Source organism: Delphinus delphis, chromosome 15, assembly GCF_949987515.2.
Source record: "Delphinus delphis chromosome 15, mDelDel1.2, whole genome shotgun sequence".
Lineage (NCBI taxonomy): Eukaryota > Metazoa > Chordata > Mammalia > Artiodactyla > Delphinidae > Delphinus > Delphinus delphis.
In genome coordinates, this window is record NC_082697.1 from 72,514,235 (window position 1) to 72,537,860 (window position 23,626).

Consider the following 23,626-nt stretch of genomic DNA (forward strand, 5'->3'; position numbering starts at 1 on the left):
AGGGTGGGGCAGGTGAAGACAGGGAAATAGGTGGCCTGACGTTTGGGGTGGGTAGAGGGGCTTTTGGGCAAGATCCCAGACCTGCAGACTCAGCCACCATCACTCTGGGCCAGCAGACAGGCTGCAAGAGCCATCCAGAAATCCCCCGCCAAGGCCAGCCAGAGTGGGGCCAAGGTCAGGCCTCCCTTCCCTTCCCAGAACCACAGCTGCTGCTGGGCTTCTGGCCTCCTGGGAAATCCAGCAAGAGGGAAAGGCTGATATCATGCACCGGGAGTGAGGTCACCCTGCCCGCTCCATTCTGTGGCTGAAAACCCTACTCGGCACCCACCCGGCAGGCTCTGGCTCCCCCACCCCTCTTGCCCAAGTTTTGCTGGAACCAGATGCCAGTGCAGCCCGGAGCGGCCACCAGAGGGTGCCCTGTGGCAAGAGTGTCGGGGCGGAGAGGTGGAGGCTGGGCTAGTCTCTGTTGCTGGAATGGGCCGGGAGGGAGGAGGAGCAAGCGGAAGGGGACGGTGTGTCGCTGGCCCAGGAGCCTGTAGAAGACGGCCTCCGGTGGCCGGTTTGGGCGGCCTGGGACTGTGGCTGCAGGTAGGCAGTGGTGATGCCAGGGCCCGGGGTCCCTTCCCCCAATCCCAGCTCTCTTCGCCTTCCTCTACTCTGCCTCCCCAGCTCCCTGCCAACCACCCTTTGTTTTCTGTCCCAGAACCTCTCCCTCCACCTCAAACCCTGACCCCTTCCTGCAGGCCAAGCCCTCCCCCTTATCTCAGTAACTGCAGCCGGCAGGGTCAGAGGGCAGGTAGCCTGGCCACTGCACCGACAGCTACAGCCTCCAGAAACAGCTCTGGCCTCTGGGTCACTGCTCCAGGCCACTCAGCCAGGGGCCCCTCCTAGGAGTCGCGGGGCTGCTGGTGCTGGGGCAGTGTCTCAACCCAGGCGCGCCAGTGTCTCTTTCCCCAGCCAGGCATGGCAGACTCTGCACAAGCCCAGAAGCTGGTGTACCTGGTCACAGGTGGCTGTGGCTTCTTGGGGGAACATGTGGTCCGCATGCTGCTGCAGCAGGAACCCCAGCTCCGTGAGCTGCGCATCTTTGACCTACACCTGGGTCCCTGGCTGGAGGAGCTGAAGACAGGTGACTGGTGGGGACGGGGTGGGGGTGGGGGCGGTGGCGGGGGAGGGTGTGGACGCCCTTCCTTGTGGAAAAGATGATGCCTGTTATGTTCTCCAGTGTGAATGGATAGGATGAATGAGTCACACTGGGAAAGTGTGGCACCCAAGGGTGTGGGCCGAACCCAGCAGCTGGCTGACGGCCTCAGCTCTGACATTGCCTCTGGCTGCCCCTACCCACTCTCAGGGCCCGTGCAGGTGACTGCCATCCAGGGGGACGTGACCCAGGCCCACGAGGTGGCAGCAGCTGTGGCCGGAGCCCACGTGGTCATCCACACAGCTGGGCTGGTGGACGTGTTTGGGAAAACCAGTCCTGAGACCATCCATGAGGTCAACGTGCAGGGTGAGATGCTCCCTACCTGTTCTGACAATGTCCTCAATACCCCCTGGCACATGGCCTGATCTTGGTTGCTTGTTTCCTGCCCCCCTCTTTGACCTTGACCTCTGTGATTCTCCTGTGACAATCTGTCCTGTGGACACTTCTGCCCCTGTCATGGCAGGCCGGCCCTCACTGGCCTGCGGCGGTTCTCCCTGGGCCTGGGGAAAGAAGGCACGTGTCCTCATCCAGCTTTGGGATGGGGAGGGGAAAGACGCAGAGGGGGAGGAAGCTTCAGCTTGGATACACTCCCGCCTTCCCCCAGGCACGCGGAATGTGATTGAGGCGTGTGTGCAGACTGGAACACGCTTCCTGGTCTACACAAGCAGCATGGAAGTTGTGGGTCCCAACATCAAAGGCCAGCCCTTTTACAGGTGAGCTGAGCTTCCCCCAATACTTCAAGGGCCCCATCTCCCCTCAGCATTAAGAATCTTCCCTCTCTCCCGACTAGGGGCAATGAGAATACCCCATACGAAGCAGTACACAGACACCCCTATCCTTGCAGCAAGGCCCTAGCTGAGCAGCTCGTCCTGGAAGCCAATGGGAGGAAGGTGAGACTGGAGAAGATGAGATGTAGGAGACGGGGGCGGAAAGGGCTGCCAGGCAGAGGCAGAGCCAGGGCCTGTGGGCTCCTCTTTTTTTTTTCCTCTTTTGGCCGCACTGCATGGCATGCGGGATCTTAGTTCCCCCACCAGGGAATCGAACCCCAGCCCCCTGCGGTGGAAGGGCAGAGTCTTAACCACTGGACCACCAGGGCAGCCCCTGGTTTTTTGTTTGTTCATTTCTTACTGTGGGCTCCTTTGCATCCTGCCCTGGATTCCTTCCATCTCCAGCTTGAGGAGATCAGGGCAGAGGGCAAACCACCGGGTCCTAGGTCTTAGCAGTGCCTGCCTTTTGCCCCCAGGTCCTCGGGGGGTTGCCCCTCGTGACATGTGCCCTGCGTCCCACCGGTATCTACGGCGAAGGCCACCAGATCATGAGGGACTTCTACCACCAGGGCCTGCGCCTGGGGGGTCGGCTCTTCCGGGCCATTCCAGCCTCTGTGGAGCATGGCCGGGTCTACGTGGGTGAGGCCCGGGCTAGGTGTTGGGGGAGGCTAAAAAAACAGGGCAGGACCCACATGGTACTGGGGCAAGGGAGTGTTCTATACTCTGGCTAAAAAAGGATGGTCTATACATGGGCCAGAGCAGACTATGATATGTGGGCATCGTCTGCAGGGGCCACAGACAAAACAGTGTCCATGCCAGTTGGGAAGGCTGACATCAATACCGTGTCATAGGCTGAGGAAAGGGTTGCAGTTTTGTGAGCAGCGTCTTCCCGGGAGAGGAGGGGGGAGCATCTACCCAGGACTAACAGAAGAAGGAGTAGCAACCATATAGGCTGGCCTGGGAGAGTAAATTGCTACAGGGGCCTGGAAGAAGCAGCCTTCAGCAGGGCCGTAGTTATGTGGGCAGCATCTACGTGGGCCCAAGGATGGGGTGGCTTGTCCATGCCCTGGCCCAGAATAGAGCAGTATCTACATGGTTGCAAGGGCATTCAAGGACATATCCACCCCCGGTTCTCTCCTCGGCACCCCCTCTCCCCCGCTACCCACAGGTAACGTGGCCTGGATGCACGTGCTGGTGGCCCGGGAGCTCCAGCACCGAGCTGCACTCATGGGTGGCCAGGTGTACTTCTGCTATGACAACTCACCCTACAAGAGCTATGAGGACTTCAACATGGAGTTCCTGGGCCCCTGTGGACTCCGGCTGGTGGGCACCCGCCCACTGTTGCCCTACTGGCTGCTGCTGTTTCTGGCTGCCCTCAATGTCCTGCTGCAGTGGCTGCTGCGGCCGCTGCTGCTCTATGCGCCCCTGCTCAACCCCTACACGCTGGCTATGGCCAACACCACCTTCACCGTCAGCACCGACAAGGCTCGGCGCCATTTTGGCTATGAGCCCCTGTTCTCCTGGGAGGAGAGCAGGACCCGCACCATCCGCTGGGTGCAGGCCGTGGAGGGCTCAGCCCAGTGATGGTGGAGCTGGGCCTGGAGGCCAGCATGGCACAGCCATCCAGGTCCAGAGCCCTCAGACCCTGGTGGGGAGGGAGGGCTACATTCTAGAGCCGGAGGAGGAGGGGTCTGGTGCCAGACTGGCTGTCCTAGAGCTCTCCACATTGTAATTCATGAGCCTTGAGCCTGTGTCCTAATACCCCTCAGTTCTAGGGCAGGGTTTTGGAGCAAGTGTGTCTTCACTCTCAACCCAGGCCTGACGGCTGGTTGGCGAGGGTCTGACTCCCCTGACGTTCTCCACGGTCCCATCCCATTTCTGGCTTTTCAAGCAGGAAGTGGGTAGAAGTTCCACAGGGCCTCGTGCTGGACCTCGGATATCCAGGTGTGATCCTCAGACCCGGGTTCAGAGTGAAGATGCTTTCTGGCTCCTCCCACCACCTTTGTCCCTCCTTGGGGTTCATAGTCCCATTATTTTAAAACATTTATTACCCTTGGACATTTATCTTTTTTTATTCTCTTCAACGAAGGCTGAGGAAATCTGTGTATTTTCACCTCTTGCCACCCCTCTACCCAAATCAGTTCCTGCAGCACTGTTTGATCTCTGCCTGAGGATGCCCCAGTAATGCTGTACCAGTCCAAGCCCTGGATTAAAGCTCCTTCTCCGAGCCTGTGTCCATCCACCTGTCCAGCTCCCACACCCGCCTCCCACCATGTCTCCCACTCCCCACGGCGCCCGTCCCGTGTGGGGACAGAAGGAAGTGAGCACACAGCACGCCCGCTGTTGGATTGGTTGCTATTTCTCCCGTCCCACGGGGCCCGACCCGGCCCGGGGTGGGGGTGAGGGGCTCTGGGGACAGGACATGCAGGGCTGGGAGGGGGGCAGAATTTTCCTGTGTTTTATCCATTTGCAACTTGGTCACCAATAGAGAGAAATGGGACTCTGAGGGCTAACAGGAGAGGGTGGCCTGGCTCTGGGCCCCCAGCCAGGCCCCAGGAGTCCTGTTCCCTCTGGGGAGGAGAGGGAAAGAGCTCTAGAAACCAACGGAGAAACAGAAGGGGCAGGGGCTCATGTCAGCAAACACGGCTATATCACGTGACACGCCAGCGACACAGAAACGCCAACGCACACGGCTGCACGGCAGGCGGGGTGGGGGAGGAGGGAGCCGGGGGCCACCCATCTTGTCCTCTGCGGGGCAGGCTGGGAATGGGGCAGGGTGAATGCATAGAACACATCATGTACGCACGCTCGAGGCGTGGCAAGAGCGCACATCAACCCACAGGCACATGGGACGGACACGCAGTGTGCTTCGTGAGAGGCAGGGGGAGGGAGAAAGGGGGAGGGGAAGCAGCGAGCCCTGGCCAGGTCCGGGACCACCCACGGGGCACACAGGGGCTTGATGGTTGTAGGTGCTTGGCGGGCGGGCAGCACACACTTGTCTGAGAACATGCAAAAGACACCAGCCCCCAGACAACATTCCACGACACATACAGACACAGCAGCCAACAAGCAAACACATCATGTGATGTGTGGGACTTAGAGAAGCTGGGGCAGAACAGACCCTCAGGGATGCTCTGGTCCATCTGAGGCCCAGAGATGGGCAGCTACGGGCCTAATACCAGTCAATGAGGCGGTTGCATCACTCCAGCCATGGCTCCACCCTTCTCCTTGTGGCCCCAAGGCTGTGGGAATTCCAGAAACGCCTGGTATGAAAGGGTATCCTGGCTGGACCACAGGAAGGAAAAAGGCTGGGGTGGGGGGTGCTGGGGCCTGCTCTTTTGTCCCCAAAGAAGCCTGAGTGGGAGCAGGAGGGCTGCAGTCAGATACGGGGGCAAACTTCCCATCCTGACAAAGGGCACTGTGGGAACGGGCAGCCCACCTTGGGGTTTACATACATATATATATATATATATATATATGTATATATATGTATATATATATATTGGCCACACACAGGCAGGGCCCAGCCAGGTAGGGAAGAGGTTGGCTATCTGAGCTGAGGTGGGAGTGGGGTACTATGTTCCAGAAGGTCACATCTGCACTGTCTCTCTCTCACACATACACGCTTCACATGAAGAGGGACTCCAGGAAACGATCTGCACACACACCAAAGTCCACCCTGTGCACACGGATGTCGGACCCCAAGGCAGGGCGCATTCCTGTACTTGTGTGTTCAATCCTGTATATGTGGGTCTGTGTTCCTGGGCCAGTGGAGTGGGAGGCTTCTAACACTGTCCTTTGCCCACATACCTCCCACCTGCCACCCATCGCACAAACCCACTGATGCATATGTTGTCTACGCAGCAAGGGAGGAGCTGGCCTCTTCCTCACCGTCAGAAACTCAGGCCCGTGTCCCACCCTCAGTCTCAGCCTGCAGGGGAACAGATATTGGTGACATTTCAGCAGGACATGTGTCCAGGGCATGGGCCCCAGGACTTAGACCACTCCAGTACGTCGGAAATAAACAGTTCCCTAAATCCAAGGTTCCTGAGGCAAAGGCCAGAGCATCAGATGGGGCGGTGGGGACCATCGCTGGCCTCTCAGTTCTGAGGTTAGTGCTCAAGAAGGTTATTTCTGAGAGCCTGGGGCAGCCCTTGACATTCCCGTGATCAGTAATGTTTCCCATCAATAGCCCTTCCCATCAATAGGGAGGCATTCATGTGCAAACGAGTGCCCGCCTGAACAGGCACCGTGCCAGCGCCAGCGTCAGCATACGCCGGCTCCTGTGTGCATGTGTGTGCCTGGGTGTGGCCTCATCTGCCGGGGCGGGTGGGAGCACGCTGAGGTGTCCCAGCTTCCACATGTACAGGCCTATCTGACCGAGAAAGATAAGCACGTGGGCATGTATGCACAGGGGATCCAACCACGCAGGGCAGGAAGCTGCAGTTGCACAATGTTGATGTAGCAGTGTGTGGCCACACCAGATAGCGGCCAGCAGCTCTGGGGAGAAAGGGAGGGGGCAAATAATCTGGATAGAAAACCTGGATGGGGCACAGGTCCTTGAAGGTAAACGTGTGTGTACAATACACAGGGGGATAGAAACACACTACGTAGAAATCCTCTACACACACACACACACACACACACACTCGCACAGGCGTACTCTAGATAGCGTAGAAATATAGATTTCTGTGCCCACCCAAAACAGATGTCCAGTGCAAAATGTGGAGGGCTCTGTCTCAGGAGAAGACCTACTGACACTTCAGGCACATCCTAGACACACACACACACACACACACACACACACACACACACACACGTCCCTCACATCACCTATTGGGGGAAATGCACATGGATATACAGGCCAAGCTAGGTTATTGACACGTGTATTCTTCCACTCGCCTCGACTGAACTACACACACACACACATGTTCCCCAGGACATGTCAGTCCCGGGGTGACTAAGCCAGGAGGGTTTGCTCAACATCACGCTGGGGTGTCTGCCATGGCCTGTGTGTGTATTGTGCCTGGATCCTCTGGGAATGTTAGTGTGAGCCTCTGCACACTCACAACCTGCCCCATCTGTAGCAGACATGGGGGAGGGGCGGTGTCAGTGGAGGAGGTGCTGTTACATTGGATTTAAACACTCAAACACAAAATTCCATGTAGGCAAACTGTGTGTCCACGGATCTGTGGCGCCACACACACACAGACACACACACACAGACACACACACACACCCCTATTCACAGAAGACAGAAGAGTGGGGCTTGATGGCTGCTGTGTCACACCCAGCCACAGTCTACACAACAACCCGGGGGAAGGGGGAAAGCTAGGACGACACACAGACTTGAGGTGGGGGCAGAGAGGGCGATTCGGTGCTTCTACACACGTCTACACACGTACACACACACACGCTGGGGAGTCCACACGTCTCGAGCATGTGCCGGCGGCATGCATGTTGGTGTGCACGTGTAATCACGCCTGCTGCTATCTACGTGCGGGGGCGGGGGGTGGTCCATGGCGGGGGGGAGGTCCAGGGACTCCAGGGTCTGACAGGCGGTAAAGGTTGCGGGTGCTGCCCGGGTCTGTCTTGAGGGTGAGCCTGGAGCAGGGGATGGAGTGAAGGGGTGGTGGGGGTATTGCTCCCGATGTGGTGGGGAAGGGTCTGGGAGGGACAGGGGTGGGGGGCCTACAAGCCCAGCGTCCCCCCAATGGATGACGCCAAGACCACCCCCAGCACCACACAGCAAATGATGATCATGATTTTCTTCTGCAGGCAGGAAGGGCGAGAGGGAGGGAGGAGACGGAGAGACAGAGAGGTAAAGAGACACACAAACCGACAGACAGATGGGGAGGAGGGTGTGAGGAAAAAGAAGAGGGGAGAGAAAACAGAAAAAGGAAGAGGTCAGAACCAGAAATAAGGCCTCTCGCGGGATTTCATCACTCACCTCAGCCCTGGCCTGAGCCCAGCCCCGCCCGCTCGGCTCCAGCCCACCTGCTCCACAGGCCCGCCTGCCCCGGCTCACCCTCCGGGCCTTGCTCTGATATTTCACAGCTTTCTTGGTGTCAGACACGGCTCGCTCCACGTAGTCCACGGAATGTTCCACGTTGTACTCAATGCGGTCAATCATTTCGCCCTGCAGAGGATACATGCATAGGATGGGGTGGGAGCTGGGCTGGAAGAGGGGATCCCGGGGACCCGGGTGAGGTTCCCCGAGGCCTGTGGCAGAGGCAGTACCTGGCTCTCCACAAGCATGGCCATGTCCACAAACATGTCGTGCAGCTCACGGATGCTGGTTTCCAGTTTGATGATCTCGTTGTGCCTTGTCTCGATTTCATTCAGTGCCTGCTTTGTCATCTGTGAGTCCATTTTGATCTAGGGTGAAAGGGGAGGGGCAGGGGGGAAGAGGGAGGAGAGCTGCAGACCACCCTTCACTCCCGGAAGAGCTTGGATTCTGCAGCCAGAGCGTCTGGGTTCGAACCTGGCTGGCGTTTACTAGCTGTAACCATGGGCAAATTGTTTAACCTCTTCAGGCCTCAGTTTCCCCACCTAGAAAATGCAGATACTTCGCACCTCACAAGGTTGTGCGAAGATTAAGTGAATGACTATGTGTGTATCAATTAGAATAGTACCTGGCACACAGGAAGCACTAAAGAGACATCTGTTAAATTACAAGAAGGAAAACCTGCCCTGAGCCCGCCACCTCAGCCCATGGCTGTCTCTATCACACACACCAGGGAGGCCCTGGGAAGGGAGACAGGGGTCCTGGACCCCTGTCAGGATTGGGGGCCACCATCTGGTCAAAGGCAGACAGGATAATGGAAGGGGACACAGCAGAGAGTGGAAGCAGAAAAGGAGGCCCAGATGAGAAGTCAGTGTGCCCTGGAGCCCCCATGATATGGGCCGGGGTAGAAATAATAAGGAAATGCTCTGCAGCCCTCAAGAGTCAGTGGGAGAGACTCTAACCCACAGTCAGATATATCTCCTCCCCACGGAAGCCAGACCACTCACCTTCCAAACCACTCACTGTTTAGACCACACCCAGACACTCTTCTGCTCTAAAGCCCTCCGAGGCTCCCCACCATCCACAGGCTCCACACCTTCACCTTAGCAGTCGAGGCCCCGTCTCCCTTTCCGTCCTCATCTCCTTAGCAGTCGAGGCCCCATCATCTCCCTTTCCGTCCTCACCTCCTTAGCAGTCGAGGCCCCATCTCCGTTTCCGTCCTCATCTCCCCAAATCCTAAGAGCCCCAATCATCCAATGGCTCTTTGGCAAGTGGTCCACTCTCTCTGTGTTTGTTCAGTCTGTCCCCTTTTTCTGGAATGTCCTTTGCCCATCTCCCCGTGTCCAAATGCTCCCTGTCTCTTAAGGCACACAACTCAATGCCACCTCCCCCAGGAAGCCTTTCCCGACCCTAGACGTTAACTACTACCTTAGGGCCTGTCTGCATCTTGTTCAGCCCCCAGGCAAGGTACCGACCACCCTGCATCGTAATGATGGTGGGTTAACCAGCAGGGATCAGCTCTATCCCCTTAGAACCCCTCACCAGGTTTCCCTCCACTCTCAGACAGACTGACAGCCTGGGCAGAGCTGTTTGGGAGGGCTCCGGGCTAACTGGCCCATTATCAATTTGCTCAAAGCTAATTTAACAAAGATCAATTCTCTAAATAGCAATTTGCTGAAAACTGCTAGACGGTCATTGAATGTACTTTAACGCTGGTCTAGAAACCTAAACCAGAGTCATTCTGCCACCAGAAGCTGAAAGGGAGATAAAACCTGTCAGCCAGGGCGAGAGTCAAGAAAGAGAAAGAAGAACTACAGTTGGGGAAAGCCCATCTCTTTCACATATAAGATGACAAGCGCAGGGCAGTGTGCCAAACTTCAGCAAAACTGAAACTGATGTTTTAGAAAACCTTCAAAATGTAGGCAAATTAGTCACTTGGTGAAATGACCCGCATCACTAGGGAGAAGTGTATCTTAGCACTGAAGAGTCCTGACTGCGGATTCAGATCCTTGCTCTGCCTGTAGCTGTGTGACCTCGGCAAGTCATTTAACCTTTCTGGATCAGATTACCTCATCTGTGAAACACGACTCCCTCAGAGGCTTGTGGTGAGGATTAAATGAATTTAGTAGGTAAATGTAAATACATTCAATGCTTAGAACGGTGCCTGGCACCTTACTGATTGCCATTTTTATGAGGGTACTTCCTGCTCTGCCCCCATGGAATTCCCCAGTTCCAGGTTCAGACTTCCCGATGCTTGTTATTTCACGGCGGACTTAGGACCTTGAGTTCAGCCTACGCTTGGAAAGGAAAGGCGAATGCTTTCCAAAAACAGACCCCAACCCCACGCGGGGCTCACATCGTCAGTGAAGATGGCCAACTTCCCACTCTCCAGCATGTCTTCCAGTTCTTCGTTGGTCGTGGTCCTTCCAGCTGTGGGGAGAAACGACTCGCTGCTCAGCGACTGGGCCAGCCTGGACACCTGAGGTGGTGGGATGTGGTAGGGACCCGGGAGCCCACCCTCCCATCCGGCCTCAGGCCACGAGTCCCCTCCACGGAGGGGAAGGGCCTGGAAGGAGTATGGGACAGGTCTGGGGAGTTTGCGGGGGGGAGATGTCACACGCACTGATCTCCAGCTGCCTCTGGATCCGGTCCTTGCAGCGGTCGCGGTACTTGGACTGGGTCGCGTTATATTCAGTCATTACCTCCACGAACTTCCGGGAGAGTGTGGAGTGCTGTGGTGGGGGGTACAGACACATCAGGAGGCAGGGAGCAGAGACCGTGGAGGGATGGAGTGGGCAGGAGGGGCTGAGTTAGCCTACGGCCCCTTCTTCAGCTCATGCCACGACCCCAAGCCCTCGCAAGTGTGCAGTCCCATACCCCAGCACCCCCATCCTACGCCCAAGCCAGCCAAGGCCGGGCTAGGGCACTGAGATGTAGCCGGGTTCCGACCTCGGCTGTAGTCCCGCCCCAAGCCCCGCCCCTGCCCAGGCTCCCCCTTGGCCACGCCCCACGCTAGTGCCTGCTCTGGCCCGCCCACGCCCAACAGGCAGGGCTCCAGCCTGGGCCCCTCCCCTGTCCGGTCCTGTGCGGTTTGGTCCCGGCCCCGACCCTGACCGTGCCTGGCCGCTGCCTCCTACCTGGGTCTTGCGGATGCGCAGGTCCGCAGAGGAACGATTCAGCCCCTCCTCCTGTTCAATGCTTTGCTCGATCGCTGCGGGAGAGAGGACGCAGTCACGGGAGGGCGAGAGACCCGGCGCATGTGGGGCGGGGGTCTGGGACATATGAAGGGTGGACACCCCGAGGCAGGCCCCCCAGGCCCGTGAACGGATGTCATACCCAGGCGAGGGCAGACAGTAAAGAGTCTAGGGTGGGGAGGCAGGCGGCCAGCGGATAAAGGGACCAATGTTTGAGGGGGCCTGGAAACCAGGTAGGAGGGGATATCGAGGGTCAGTCGGTCACCAGACAGAAGGGGGCTATTTGTTCTGGTGGAAGGATTGCGTCTTGGAAAGTCCCACAGCTGGAACTCCTGCCCAGCCCCCCAGTCCACATCCCCTGTATGGGGGGCGGGAGAACTCTCTGCTTTTTGCAGCCTCAGAAAAGGGTCAGGAACCCACCCTGGGATTTATCTGGTGGAGGGCAAGCACTTTCAAGTGGGTCAGGTTCCAGTGGCTGCCCTTTCCTTGGAAAATTCTAGGGTAAGTGGATGGATGTTCCAACAGAGAAAATAGCTCCCCCCGCCTTACAAAGTGCTCCCTGTCCCAGGAATCCCCACTTCTAAAGGATGTTCTGGAAAAGCACACAGATTAACTGGGATTACTGCTTCTAGATCATGCACTCCCCACACTTATTTAGAGTTTCTAAAAAAGAGCTTGAGGGTAAGATCTACTGTGCTCGGAAAATGCAGCAGGGATGAATCACCAGGCCCTCTCAGACCTGGAAGAGCCTCCGGGCCATTCCCGAGAACATTGCTTCTCCGTTCCTGGCAGCGGTGGAGGTACGGTGCTGGGTGGCACCCCAACGCTCCCCCACCAGCGATGGCGGGACAGGGACTGAGTGACAGCTCTGGCCCAGCTGTTATGGGAAAAGTCCAGAAACACACACCCAGGAATGTTGGAATCTCTGGCTCAGACTGGGACCCTGTTGTCAGACTTGGGGCTGGGGCCAAGCCCAGGAGGAAGGGATCCTTTACAGGGTCTTATTGACTTCTTACAGTAATCCTGGGAGTTCAGTCCAGGTTTCAGACTAGAAACTGAGGTTGAAATAGAGAAAACAACTCATTCAAGGTCACACGCAATGCCGGAGCTCATGCCACCACAGAGCTGGAGAAAGATGGAGAAGATGATCTCTCTTTTTCTGGAGCTCTGGAGGGTCAGCTCCTCTGAGCCACTGCCACTTTTCCTAGCTTCTTTCTTGGTCTATTCCTGAACTCCTAAACCATACAGCCCTCCTCATGGTCTTATAAAGAGTGTTAATGTCAGAGCTCAATGGGCTCAAAGAAATTGCTGAGCCCAGGGATTTTTAAACTTGTGTCCCACGGAACCCTGCTTCTGAGAAGGAACCTCAGAGGGGTCTGTTCCTGGGAGTGATGAGGAGGCTAGGCAGGTAGGGCTCTGGGTCTCCCAACCCCAGGTCAGCCAGAACAGCTTGACTTTTATGTGTTGTATGTATTGGAATTTGGGGTAAGATTTCACTTGGGAAAAAAAGATTTTGCTACCAAAAAACAAAAACAAACAACAACAACAAAAACATCTAACTTTGAAATTGCTTTAGTAGTTCTTACTGTACTGATGAGGAACTGAGGGTAGGGTACTTGTCCAGAATGAGCTGGTGATGGAAGTGGGCTCCCTCTGTCTGGATTTGCAATCAGTGTGCTCCCAGTTTGGATCATTTTGCTTTCTAGCACGCTCTCCTGAGTGCAACGGGCTTACAGATCAGCACTGGACGCTCACATATGGCCTCCTGTTGAGTCCAGGAGGGCACGGAGTCCCTGTCCTCATCTCTCTGGACCAAGGTCATTGTGCTCAGGGCCAGGCATCTGACATGACTCCTTTCCCCCAAAGCCCAGCAATGTGCCTCAAGGTGCTCGGCAAATGTTTTCTGATGCTGAATTACCATGAGCATACAAATTAGCATCATGGTAACACTGCTATTCCCCTGGCACCAGCAGACAAGGAGGTTCCCAACCCACAGTGATTTGGGGGAAGGTGGTTATTACCAGCACCCAAGTCCTTAAATTAGAGTGAATACATGAGCATTTGGCAAGTCCCTCCTGAAAGTTTGCCAGCCCCTGATGTCAGCCACACAGTCCAATCTGTCCTGCGCTAAGGATACCAATTCAGAAGCATTTGCTGAGCCCACCTACTGGGTGCTTAGCGCTATGTCCGGCAACTGTTCTGGAGAAATGAGGCCTTCGTGAAATTAAACCCACCTGGAAGACTGTATTTTCCTGGTGGACCTTCCTGCTGATGGAACCAGCAGAGGTCAGATGCAATTTGGACAGAAAGCCTCCTCTCTGTCATTTCCCTGTCATGTCTATTTCTCCAAGGCATCTGGAGCAAGCTGGGAAATCTCGGGTTTTATGCTTTCTCAGTGTTTAAGAATCTGGCTCCTGGAAGTCTGTAGACACTCCTCACAGAGAGGCCTGTTTAGTCCAATGGAGGGCAGAGTTATTTTCCTCCTTAGGCAGGGGATGGCATTCCTCACCTTTCAACTTGGATCGAACCTTGTTGGCCGTCTTCTTGATGTCTGCAGTGAGGTCCTCCAGCTCCTGTTTGGTCTCTGAGGGGAGGGGAGGGGCAGGTGAGATGTCTGGGTGGGACCCCAGACTCCTGCCCGCAGCCCCCAGCCACCCGGCAGCAGCACTTACTCTCATCCGGGTTGGGGGCGGCCAGGATGGCACTATGCTGTTTTTTCACTTGTTCCACATCCTCTGACAGCTTCTCAATGCAGCCCCGGATCTCTTCCACCTGGGGCAGCAAATCGGCTATACCCAGCCAAGTCGTCGGGCCAGACAAAGGGATTCAGGGGGCTCAGTCAGGGTTCAGGGAAACGGGCCAGACCCAGAGGGGTTGGTAAAAGGCCAAGGGGATGGAGGAGTAGAGAGCAGGGTGGGGGCCGGGGGCCGGGGAGAAGGAAGCTGTTGGCTGGGGGCCAGGTTCTGTTACCTGTTCAAAGAACTCATCCATGAAGTGGTCCCGGTCCACATGGACCACCTCCTCCTCATCATCGCTGTCTTTCGCCTGGGAGGCAAAGAAAGGCAGTCTGTGCGCAATCCCGATGCTCCCAGCTCTGGGCTCAGAGCGGGGGTCCTGGGAAGGGTCACATGCAGGGGGCCGGGGCACCAAGCAGTCACAACGAATCCTGGGTGTCTTGTGGCACAGAGTCCCGGAGGCCGGGTACCTGACAGCCCAAAGGACACCCTGGAGGGAATTATCCAAAGGCACCGTTTCGAGGGTAGACGTGGTCCTGTGAGCGCAGTCACCCTGGAGGCGGGTGGCGCCCTGGACAGATGCTTTAACCAACCAGTATGGAAGTATTTCGATATTGTAACAACCAGCTAAATGTCAGCCTTGCGGTAATTGGCTCTGGGCTGCGAGAAGGGGTCTGGAATAGCGTCCCAGGAGCCTGACCCCCCCCTCCACCATCCCCCCAGCCGCTCCTGCCAGGCTTCAATTTGCTCCCTTCTCTTCCCCTCCAGCCTCCAACGCGACCAGCCACGTCCCCTAGTCCCCTATGCAAGGTCACTTCACTGCCAGCGGCAGGCGCCGAGTTAAGCAAGCAGTCGGCCAGGGGAGGGCTGGATGAGAGACACAGTCAGCACCCCGACCTCCCTCCTCCCACCCACTCTCTTCCCCTCCCCCCACTCTCCTCCGTGTATTCACTTGCTTTCATCCAGCCTCTTCCAACTTCACACCCACCTACTCTCACTTGCTTGGATTTCCCAGTTGCAACCTGCAGCTGCTCAGCCCTCCACCCCCAGGGCTCAGAGACACAAGGGATTTACCCACCCACACTGCCACTGCCGCCACCAGACAGGCCAGTGACATAGACAGAAGGGCTGACACACAAGGCACACAGAAATAGGCCCACTGACACCCACACAGACCCACAGCAAAGCTGCCTGCCGACACATGTGGACACACAGACGTGCAGCCGTCCCTCTGCCCCCAAGGACATTCGGGAGGGCCCTCTGGGGCTCTTCTCCCAGCCTCTCTGAGCATCCGGTCTGCACACTCACTCAGAGCTGGGAAGGAGGAAAGGGGGTTAGGAAGGGCTCCCCAGTGCTCCAAACTCCAGTCTCAAGACTCTGCTCGGGACAGAAGTCTGAGGGCAAAAGCTGAGCCCATCAAGCTTAATTACATCTGGGGCCCTAATCAGCCTCCACGGAAACTTAAAACAGTTCACCCTGGGCTTCCCTGGTGGCGCAGTGGTTGAGAGTCCGCCTGCCAATGCAGGGGACACGGGTTCGTGCCCCGGTCCGGGAGGATCCCGCATGCCGCGGAGCGGCTGTGCCCGTGAGCCATGGCCGCTGAGCCTGCGCGTCCGGAGCCTGTGCTCCGCAACGGGAGAGGCCACAACAGTGAGAGGTCAGCAAACAAACAAACAAAACAGTTCACCCTGATTTCCAGAAAAAACCGAGCCAAAACTCAGATAGAATCTCATGACCAGAACCTGAATGAAATCAAGATGGGATCCACACAGCGTCTAGCGGGGGGTATTGCCATTTGGGATCTAAAGAGAAGAGCTTGCACGGGGCCTCGACAGGGTCTGAGCAGATCGCAGACAGGACCTGACAGAAACCAGACAGCTCAGACCGAACCAGACTCCGCGCAGACTGATGGCAGACAGCTCAGATCGAACCTAGACTGGGCCAGATGGGACCTAGATGTGATCTAGACAGCCAAGTGAACTTGGAATCAGAGAGGCCCGACAGCACCCCGAGGAAGCGTGAGCACAGAGACGTCCAGCTGGACCCTCTCGAAGGTACCCCAGCTTCCCACCCAAGCCCGGCTCAGATGGTCCCCAGGGATCCTCCCCTCGCCATGTTGGGGAATACCTTCAGCACTTCCATTTAAGCTCCAAATATCTCCCAGGAAAGGGAGGCTCTTCTTTCTCTGCCCACCAGTAAGACATGCCAGGCTGCAAGGAAGAGCCCAGACAGGAAGCCAGCTGTTCTAGCCTCCATTTGAGCTGCCCCCAGAAGGAGGGGTGGTACCAGGTGGGGCTTGGCGACCCTGATGGGACTTCTGGCTTCTCAAGCTTCCACCTGACCCGGAACCACACCAATAGACCTTGGCTCCATGAGGCTCTGGGATGCTCGGCTCATCTCTGAGGACCCACCGGCCTCCCATGATGTTCTATCCTCAAAAAGCCAGTTGCCTCACGAGATTCCCCTTCCCCTAGAGCCAAGCTGCAGCTGCTCAGCCCTCCACATCCCAGGGCTCAGAGACACGCAAGGGATTTACCCACCCACACCGCCACCGCCGCCTCTGTCCCTTCTCTGCCTTCAAGCACTTGGCCCTCAGCTTGGCTGCCCACAGGTCATGAGGCCTCTCGCTGGCCCAGGTATCTGGGAACTTTCCTGTTCTCTCTTTCCCCTCCCCAGGCTGACTTTAGACTTCCTCAAGTCTCATTTCTCTCCCTCTCTCCTTTGGTTCCCAGGGCCAGATCCCTGATTCTGCCCTGGGGTGTCCCTGGCTGCCTGTTTACTTGCCCTTGAGAGAGGAGGAAAGGTAGAGTGCCCAAGGATGACTTAGTTGGTGTAATAATTACAGACAGCTGACAGCTAAAGTCCTCTCCAGTTGACAGACACTTTTACATCTATAATCTCTTCTGATCCTCACTACCATAGCCCTCGAGAAAAGCTGTCCCCATTTCAAGATGAGGGGAACAGGAGGTCTGAGGGGGAAGAGGAAATGGACTTGCTCAAGGGCACCCAGGCTGAAAGGGGCCAGGAAACCAGAGACATCTAAGACATGCCTCCTCCCATAGCCCCTCCTTTCTTTCTTTCTTTTTTTTTTTTTTCCCTCTTTGGCCTCACTGTGCAGCATGCGGGATCTTAGTTCCCTGACCAGGGACAAACCTGTGTCCCCTGCATTGGGAGCGTGGAGTCTTAACCACTGGACCACCAGGGAAGTCCCTCCCATAGTCCCTTCTGAGGCTTGAGACCAGGCTGCCTCCTACTGGCCACTCTGCCACCAGAGATTTCCCTTCTCAGGTCCCCTCCTGACAAGGCACAATCTGGGTGAGGCTCTGTGCCCCGAAAACCTAGCAAAATACTAGCGTGTGATAGCACCTTTGGCCTAGGTCTTGCATTCTTGTTATCTCATTTAATCTTCATTAAAACTCTGTAAGGACCATTGGTCAACATAACTATAATTGTGGAAAACATTTACACAGCATTTGATAACATGCTGGGCACCGTTCTAAAGCATACTGCGTTTATTTATCCATTTCATTCTTACAATAGCTGCCTTTTATAGATAGGGAAACTGAGTCACAGAGCGGCTAACGAGCTTGCCCAGGTCAGCAGCTGGAAGGCCACATGCCTTCTTCCCTCTGAGTTTCAGTCTCTGCATTTGCTGAATGGCGAGAAAGTCCTCCCTAAATGGTGGGCAGAAGGAGCCAGTGAGACGAGGCAGTAAAAATGCCTGATGCTGCCTGAGAGAATAAGTGCTCAGGGAGGCTTGGCTGTTACCCACTGCCTCCCCCATGTTACAGATGAGGAAACCGCCTCAGAGAGGTTGTCTGACCCTGCCTAAGGCTTCACAGGAAATAAGGCCAGAGGTGGGACTTGAATTGTCCTGGTGCTAGAGCTCAGGCTCTTTCCCTTCTGTCTCTCTATTCCTTCCTGGCCCCTGAAGAGTCTGCTCTGCTGTGTCCTCAGTACCACTGAACTCCTGTGGCTGGGACAGAAAACCAGTAAGACGTGCCAGGCTGCAAGGAAGAGCCCAGACAGGAAGCCAGCTGTTGTAGCCTCCATTTGACTTGCTGTGTGACTCTCAGACCCTCTCTGGGCCCCGGCTTATCTGTGAAATGCGTGGGCCCTCCCTGCTCTGAGGTGTGTGTTTCATAATGAGCACGGCCTCCATTTCTGGAAGAAGCTGGCCAGACTAAAAGAGAACAGGCTGAGGGCAAATGAGACTACCTCAGAAAAGATGACCAAATGTGCTCCCATCCACTATATGGACAATTCAAGCCTCAGTTTCCTCCTGTGCGAAATGAAGAAAGTAAGAATCATATATACCCAACAAGTAGGTAGCAATTACCACGCGTCGGGCTCTGTTACAAGTGCTTTGCATTTCTCGTTTAATCCTTACAGCCACTCACTCCATAAAGTAGACACTCTTCTTATTCCCATCTGATGGATGAGGCAGAGAGAGATTAAGTAATTTGCCTCTGATCATACAGCTGATGGGGTGCTGACACAATGGCGCTGGATTGGAACCCAGGTACGCTGCTCTTTACGGATTGCCAGCTCCTCAAGCGCTCAGGAGGATGAAATGGGAGACCGTGGAGGCCCTGGGCACCTTCTGGAACCACCTTGAGGACAGGGGGCATCAGATCCAAGCCTCTAGCTTCAGTCCTTCCCCATCAGAGACACCGGAGGTCTTCATAGGAGTGTCAGTGGCGGGGAGACAACATAGACAGATGCGTGGATGGAGGGAGTGGGACAACGTGGGCCAGGAAGTCAACAGAGACAAACGAGAGGGTGACTAAAACAGAGGTGGAAAGAGACTGGAATTGGGTGATAGAAAAGTCAGAGTGGGGACTTCCCTGGCAGTCCAGTGGTTGGGAATCCATGCTTCCAATGCAGGGTCTGCGGGTTTGATCCCTGGTAGGGGAACTAAGATCCCAGCATGCCGCGTGGTGCGGCCAAAAAAAAAAAAAAGTCACAGAGTGTGTGTGTGTGTGTGTGTGTGTGTGTGTAAATACATATGCATGCCCACGCATACAACACACACGTGCTGACACCTCCTTCTCAGGGGCATGAGCATCCTTTGATCTAGAGGCAGCAGCCTCTCTCCACCGCACCCCCTGCTTCTGTCCATCTGTCTCCCTGACCCAGGCCTCTGCGCACTCCCAGCATCCAGCCCAGTCCTCCCATCCCAACCTCTCTCCTCCGCCCTCCCTGCCATCCCCGACCAACTCCCTTCCTCACCCTCCCTCTGCCCCACTGAGCCCTTCAGTCATCTGACAAATATCTCTGATCAGTGTCCAGTTCTCTTCTGGGTGCTGCGGAGAATACAATGGTGAACAAGACAGGAAGGGGTCCTGCCTCCAAGGAGCTGACATTCCAGCGGAGGGAGACAGACAATGGAAAATGAACAAGACAATTTCAGATGGTGCTACTTAGCAAGAGGGAGATAAAGCAGGAGGTGTGATAGAGAGAAATGGGCATCAGGGAGGGCCTTTCGGGAGGTCCTTGACATCTGAGCTAAGGCCTGAGGAGTTAACTGCACCACAGTCTGGAGCACACAGAATTCAAGGCAGAGGGAACAGGGTCCAGGCAGAGAGAACAGCATTCAGAGGCACCAGCAAGTGCAAAGGCCCTCAAGCAGGGGGAACGTGATGTGTCTGAATGGCAGAAACAAGCCCCACGCAGCTGGGGGATACCAACCCATCACCCAGGGTTCTCCTGGTCCCTGCCGCTCTCCTCAAACATGAGGCCGCCCTTTCCTTCTGCTTCAGGTCTGCATTTCTAAAGCGCCTATTGTGCCTATCCCATACCTGAGGGCTACACCTGGGACCCAGTCCCTGCCCTCAGGGTGCATGACTTGTCGTAGAACAGCTGCCCTCAAATTCCAGCCTCCCTCACCTCAGGTTTCCCCCCACTTCCCAGTCTCCCATCCACCCCCACCCCCGCCTTCCCACTCCACAGCTGCCTCTCAGGCTCCGGCCCACAACGCGTCCCCTTGTGGCTTCTCTCTCCCTGCAACCTTCCTCTCCACTTCACTTGCTCCCTTGCTCTCCTCTTCAGCCCCATCCCTGGACCCATTTCTTGGACCCTGGGACACCCATCCAGCCAACTGACTCCCCGTCGCAGCCTCCACTCCAGCCCAGTGCCTCCCAGTTGCTGACCAAAGGTGCCTGGTGAACTGGAAACAGAAAACCCTGGTTCAACGCTGGCTCCACCATTAACAGCTGTATGACCTTGGGCAAGTCAGGTTACCGTTGTGGCCCTCAATTTACTCCAATAAATTAGGGGTCCCATCTTGCCCATCTCAGGGGGCTGATGTGAGACTCAAGAGAAATAAATGAGTCAGCTGTGGAATAACAAACACTCATGGAGCAATGCTGAGCATGAGGCCTCCTTCTAGGCGCTTCCAGCATAATTTCAATCCTCAGGACAGCCGTCTGAAGCAGGTCCCGTTATTACTCCCAATTCACACATGAAGAAAGTGAGGGCCAGAGAGGTTAAGCAACTTACCCAAGGTCACACAGGAAGTAGCAAAGCTAGGATTTGAACCCAGACAGTCTGACTCCCAAATCTGTGCCCTTGACAGCTATGTGATGAACAGATGTGAGAACCCCTCGGGAACTCAAAGTACTGTTGAAAAAAGACAATCAGGCCCTCTGGGCTGACATCCCCGCCCATCACTGCCTTTCCATCCCTCTCAGCTTCTCAGAGACCCCTTTCCCAGGCCTCCCACACCCTGCCTAGTCTCTCCTGCCTCCCAGCCTCCTCATTCTCAACTCTGGCAGGGAGACCCCCGTACTCCCTGTATCTGGAAGCTTTTTTTCCGCCCCACACATGCCCTCCCAAATCTCCAGTTTCCCTAAGGCATGACTAACACCAGAGCCATCAGCATTCACTCAGCCCCCTCTGCCCCTCCACCCCACCTCCCACCTCCCCCATCTGCTGCCCCCAGCAGCCCCAGCAGACAGGATTCCTCCTCTCTGGGCAGGGGGTCCCTGATCCACTCAGATGAGAACTCCCATCCCCTGCCTTCCCTGCACCCCTGTCTTCGCCTTTTCCCTCCCCCTCTCTCTAATCACACCACAATTCCACCACCACCTCACCCTGACCCACTTTCCATTTCTTGGGATTTTGGAGTCATGGCATAGTCTTGGCTGCAGTGGATCTGGGTTCAAATCCAGACTACTCACTTGCTAGCTGTGTGACCTTGGGCAAGTTTCAACTACTGGGCCTCAGTTTCCTTCACTATAAAATGAAGTAGTCTCCCAGTCTCCCTACCTTACCAGGTGAGGGTCTAATGAGATTATGGATGGCAACCTGCTTTGGATGAAAACGGGGACAGAAAGGGAGTTAAGAGCACCAACACTGGAATCAGCCTGCCTGCTTGCCTTTAATTAGCTGTGTGACTTTGGTCAAGTTACTTAACCTCTCTGGGCCTCGGTTTTCTTATCTATAAAATGGGATAATACTAGTACCAGTCTCCTATGGTTGCTGTGAGGATCGAAATGAGTATGTATAAAACACTTAGAACTGTCTGGCACATGAGTGTTGGTTATTTTTATCACCGTCATTTTCCTGATGCCTAAGCGTATATTCACTCAAAGTTTAATTTAAAAAAATAAACCTTCAAAATTCCCTCCCCCAACCACCAGTTCCTCCTTCCTTCCCACCTGCCAACCCACCTCTCCCAGAGACAACAGTCACTTGCCTCTAAGCCCCTTCCTCTTGTCTTTCTGTGAGCAGGTTCCCCACCCCCAAATCCAGGGGGCTCTCCAAAGACAGAGCTTTTTACCCCCAGTATTGAGACTTCTCTTTCAAGGGCTAAAAAAGCAGAGACGCATATCAACTTTGCAGACGGGAAACCCAGATTCCTGTCTGATGTTCCCAGCCACTTGCTTGGTGACCTTGGGCAAGTTCCTGCCCATTGCTGAACCTCAATCTCCTCATCTGTCAAATGGGATAACAACCCCAGGGTAATAACCAATAGGCTCCTGGTGAAGTGTGTCAGGCTACATCAGTTGGGTCTAGTACTTTATTAACATAACCCCACAGCAGGCTGTCAGCTCTGCCTCCTCGGGGCCCCAGGTCATTTCTACAACCCTCCACCCCACCGCATCCCCCCAGGCCCAGAAGCCACTCTTAACAAGCCCCCACTCCCCAGCCCCTCCAAATGGCAGCCTTCACTGCAGACACCAGTGCCACCCTCCTCCCCCGTCACCCAAACACAGCTAACTGCCTGGCCCGACTCCTGGAGCTGGGCCTCTTCAGGCCTGCAGACCAGAGGCCCACGCCAGCCCGCCCCTGTCAGCTTAGGATGCCCCAGTTCTCCCCAGTGGAGCCTGATCCCCGTCATACAGCCCAATTCCATGGCCCCGTGCATGGAACCTCCTCCCGGTCTCCCCTGCAACCCCCTCTCCCACCTCTGGGGTCACCCTATCTCAGGCCCCGGCCCTCTGGCTATCTCCTGAGGCCACCCCTTCCCTCCTTGTCTCTGAGAGGTGCCCCCTCCCCACGGAGAGCAACACACACACACACACACACACACACACACACACACACGCTTCATTCACTGCCAGGTGCTGGCATCTCAAGTCAGTCCCAACGTGTGTCCTTCCCCACAGCAGCCCCCAAATCTGGGTCTCGCTGGGCTCAGCCTGGCCCAGGAACTGCCCACATCCTTCTAATTCAGCAAATCTGCCCAGCGGATGACAGCACCCTCCAATTCTCTCCCACACTCACTCTTTTCCATCCCCAGATTAGACCCCAGGGTCCTCCTGGGAATGTAGGGTGTCCAGGGCCCCTGAGACCTCTCCTGCCCCCTTGTGTCTTAATGGTCTCCAACCCCTTCTAGCCACTGTCCCTAAAATGCAGGTTCATTGGAGACATCAGGTGCCTTCACATATTGGGGTGCCCCTGCCACCAACCTCCAGTCTCATCATCTGCCCCCACGTCCCAGCACCTCCCCCATTCCACCCCCACGCGCTCCCCAAATACTGGGGTCCCGCCCCCCCATTTTCCCCACCCCCAAGCTCACACTCCGCAGCTCCTGAGTCCGATCCTTCATCCTGCGACGGCTCCTCCTCCTCCTCCTCCTCCTCGTTCTCCTGCCTCTGCTTCTGCTCCCTGCCTCCTGCCTCGGTGCTGGAGTCCTGAGTCTGGGGGCGCCGGCGGGGGGGCGCCGAGGCCGCTGTAGGGGGGCCCGCGGGCGGGGGCGGGCTGAGGGGCGGCGGGCTGAGGGCCGGGCAGGGGCAGGGGCCTGGGCCTGGCTCGGCTCTGCCGGGTATGCGGTGGTGATGCGGCTGCGGCACAGGCTTGGATGGAGGGATGCGGGAGCTGAAGCGCGGGGGAGGGGGGAGGAGGGAGGTAAGGAGGAAGGGAGGGAGGGGGGAACCGGGAGGGGGCGGGGAGCAGGGGGCATGCGCAGCGCCCGGGGCTGGGGGCGCCTGGGGGTTGTAGTCCGGGGAGGGGGACCCAGGAGGGAGGGAGACTGGAGAGGCCTAGAGGGGGGTGGGGAAGGGCAGAGCCACAGAAGGAGGGAGAGATGCGGAGAGACGGAGGAGATGTGGCAGGAGGCACAGGGATGCTGCTGTGGGACGGGGGTGACGGTGGAATGGCAGAAAGAAGGGGTAAGGGAATGAATTAAGGGAATAGCCTGGGGAGAGGAGCTGTGGATCCCTTTACACCAGGAGATATAGATAGATTTTATAGTTTGTGTTTGGGAGCATATGTGT

General features: G+C 56.3%; 2 protein-coding genes across 5 annotated transcripts; one reads left to right on the forward strand and one right to left on the reverse strand.

The window, feature by feature from the left end:
* The first annotated feature begins 499 nt into the window (after positions 1-499).
* Positions 500-4,195, forward strand: HSD3B7 (hydroxy-delta-5-steroid dehydrogenase, 3 beta- and steroid delta-isomerase 7). 4 transcript variants are annotated; one of them, XM_060032111.1, is made up of 7 exons: positions 500-588; positions 962-1,129; positions 1,352-1,507; positions 1,806-1,914; positions 1,992-2,091; positions 2,445-2,607; positions 3,137-4,195. In XM_060032111.1, exons 2-7 carry the CDS (start codon positions 964-966, stop codon positions 3,550-3,552), a joined length of 1,110 nt encoding a protein of 369 aa, XP_059888094.1. In that variant the 5' UTR covers positions 500-588; positions 962-963; the 3' UTR covers positions 3,553-4,195. The 4 variants fall into 4 exon arrangements, with proteins under 4 accessions (XP_059888094.1, XP_059888093.1, XP_059888095.1 ...); XM_060032110.1 differs by having other exon boundaries at positions 513-588; positions 943-1,129; XM_060032112.1 differs by having other exon boundaries at positions 551-588; positions 958-1,129.
* A 144-nt stretch (positions 4,196-4,339) lies between these two features.
* STX1B (syntaxin 1B) lies at positions 4,340-23,233 on the reverse strand. Its single transcript, XM_060032115.1, has 10 exons — positions 22,930-23,233; positions 14,140-14,214; positions 13,842-13,941; positions 13,679-13,753; positions 11,113-11,186; positions 10,599-10,707; positions 10,332-10,405; positions 8,209-8,346; positions 7,997-8,107; positions 4,340-7,740 (listed from the first exon to the last, which is right to left on the reverse strand). Exons 1-10 carry the CDS (start codon positions 22,957-22,959, stop codon positions 7,660-7,662), a joined length of 867 nt encoding a protein of 288 aa, XP_059888098.1. The 5' UTR covers positions 22,960-23,233; the 3' UTR covers positions 4,340-7,659.
* Positions 23,234-23,626: the final 393 nt, after the last annotated feature.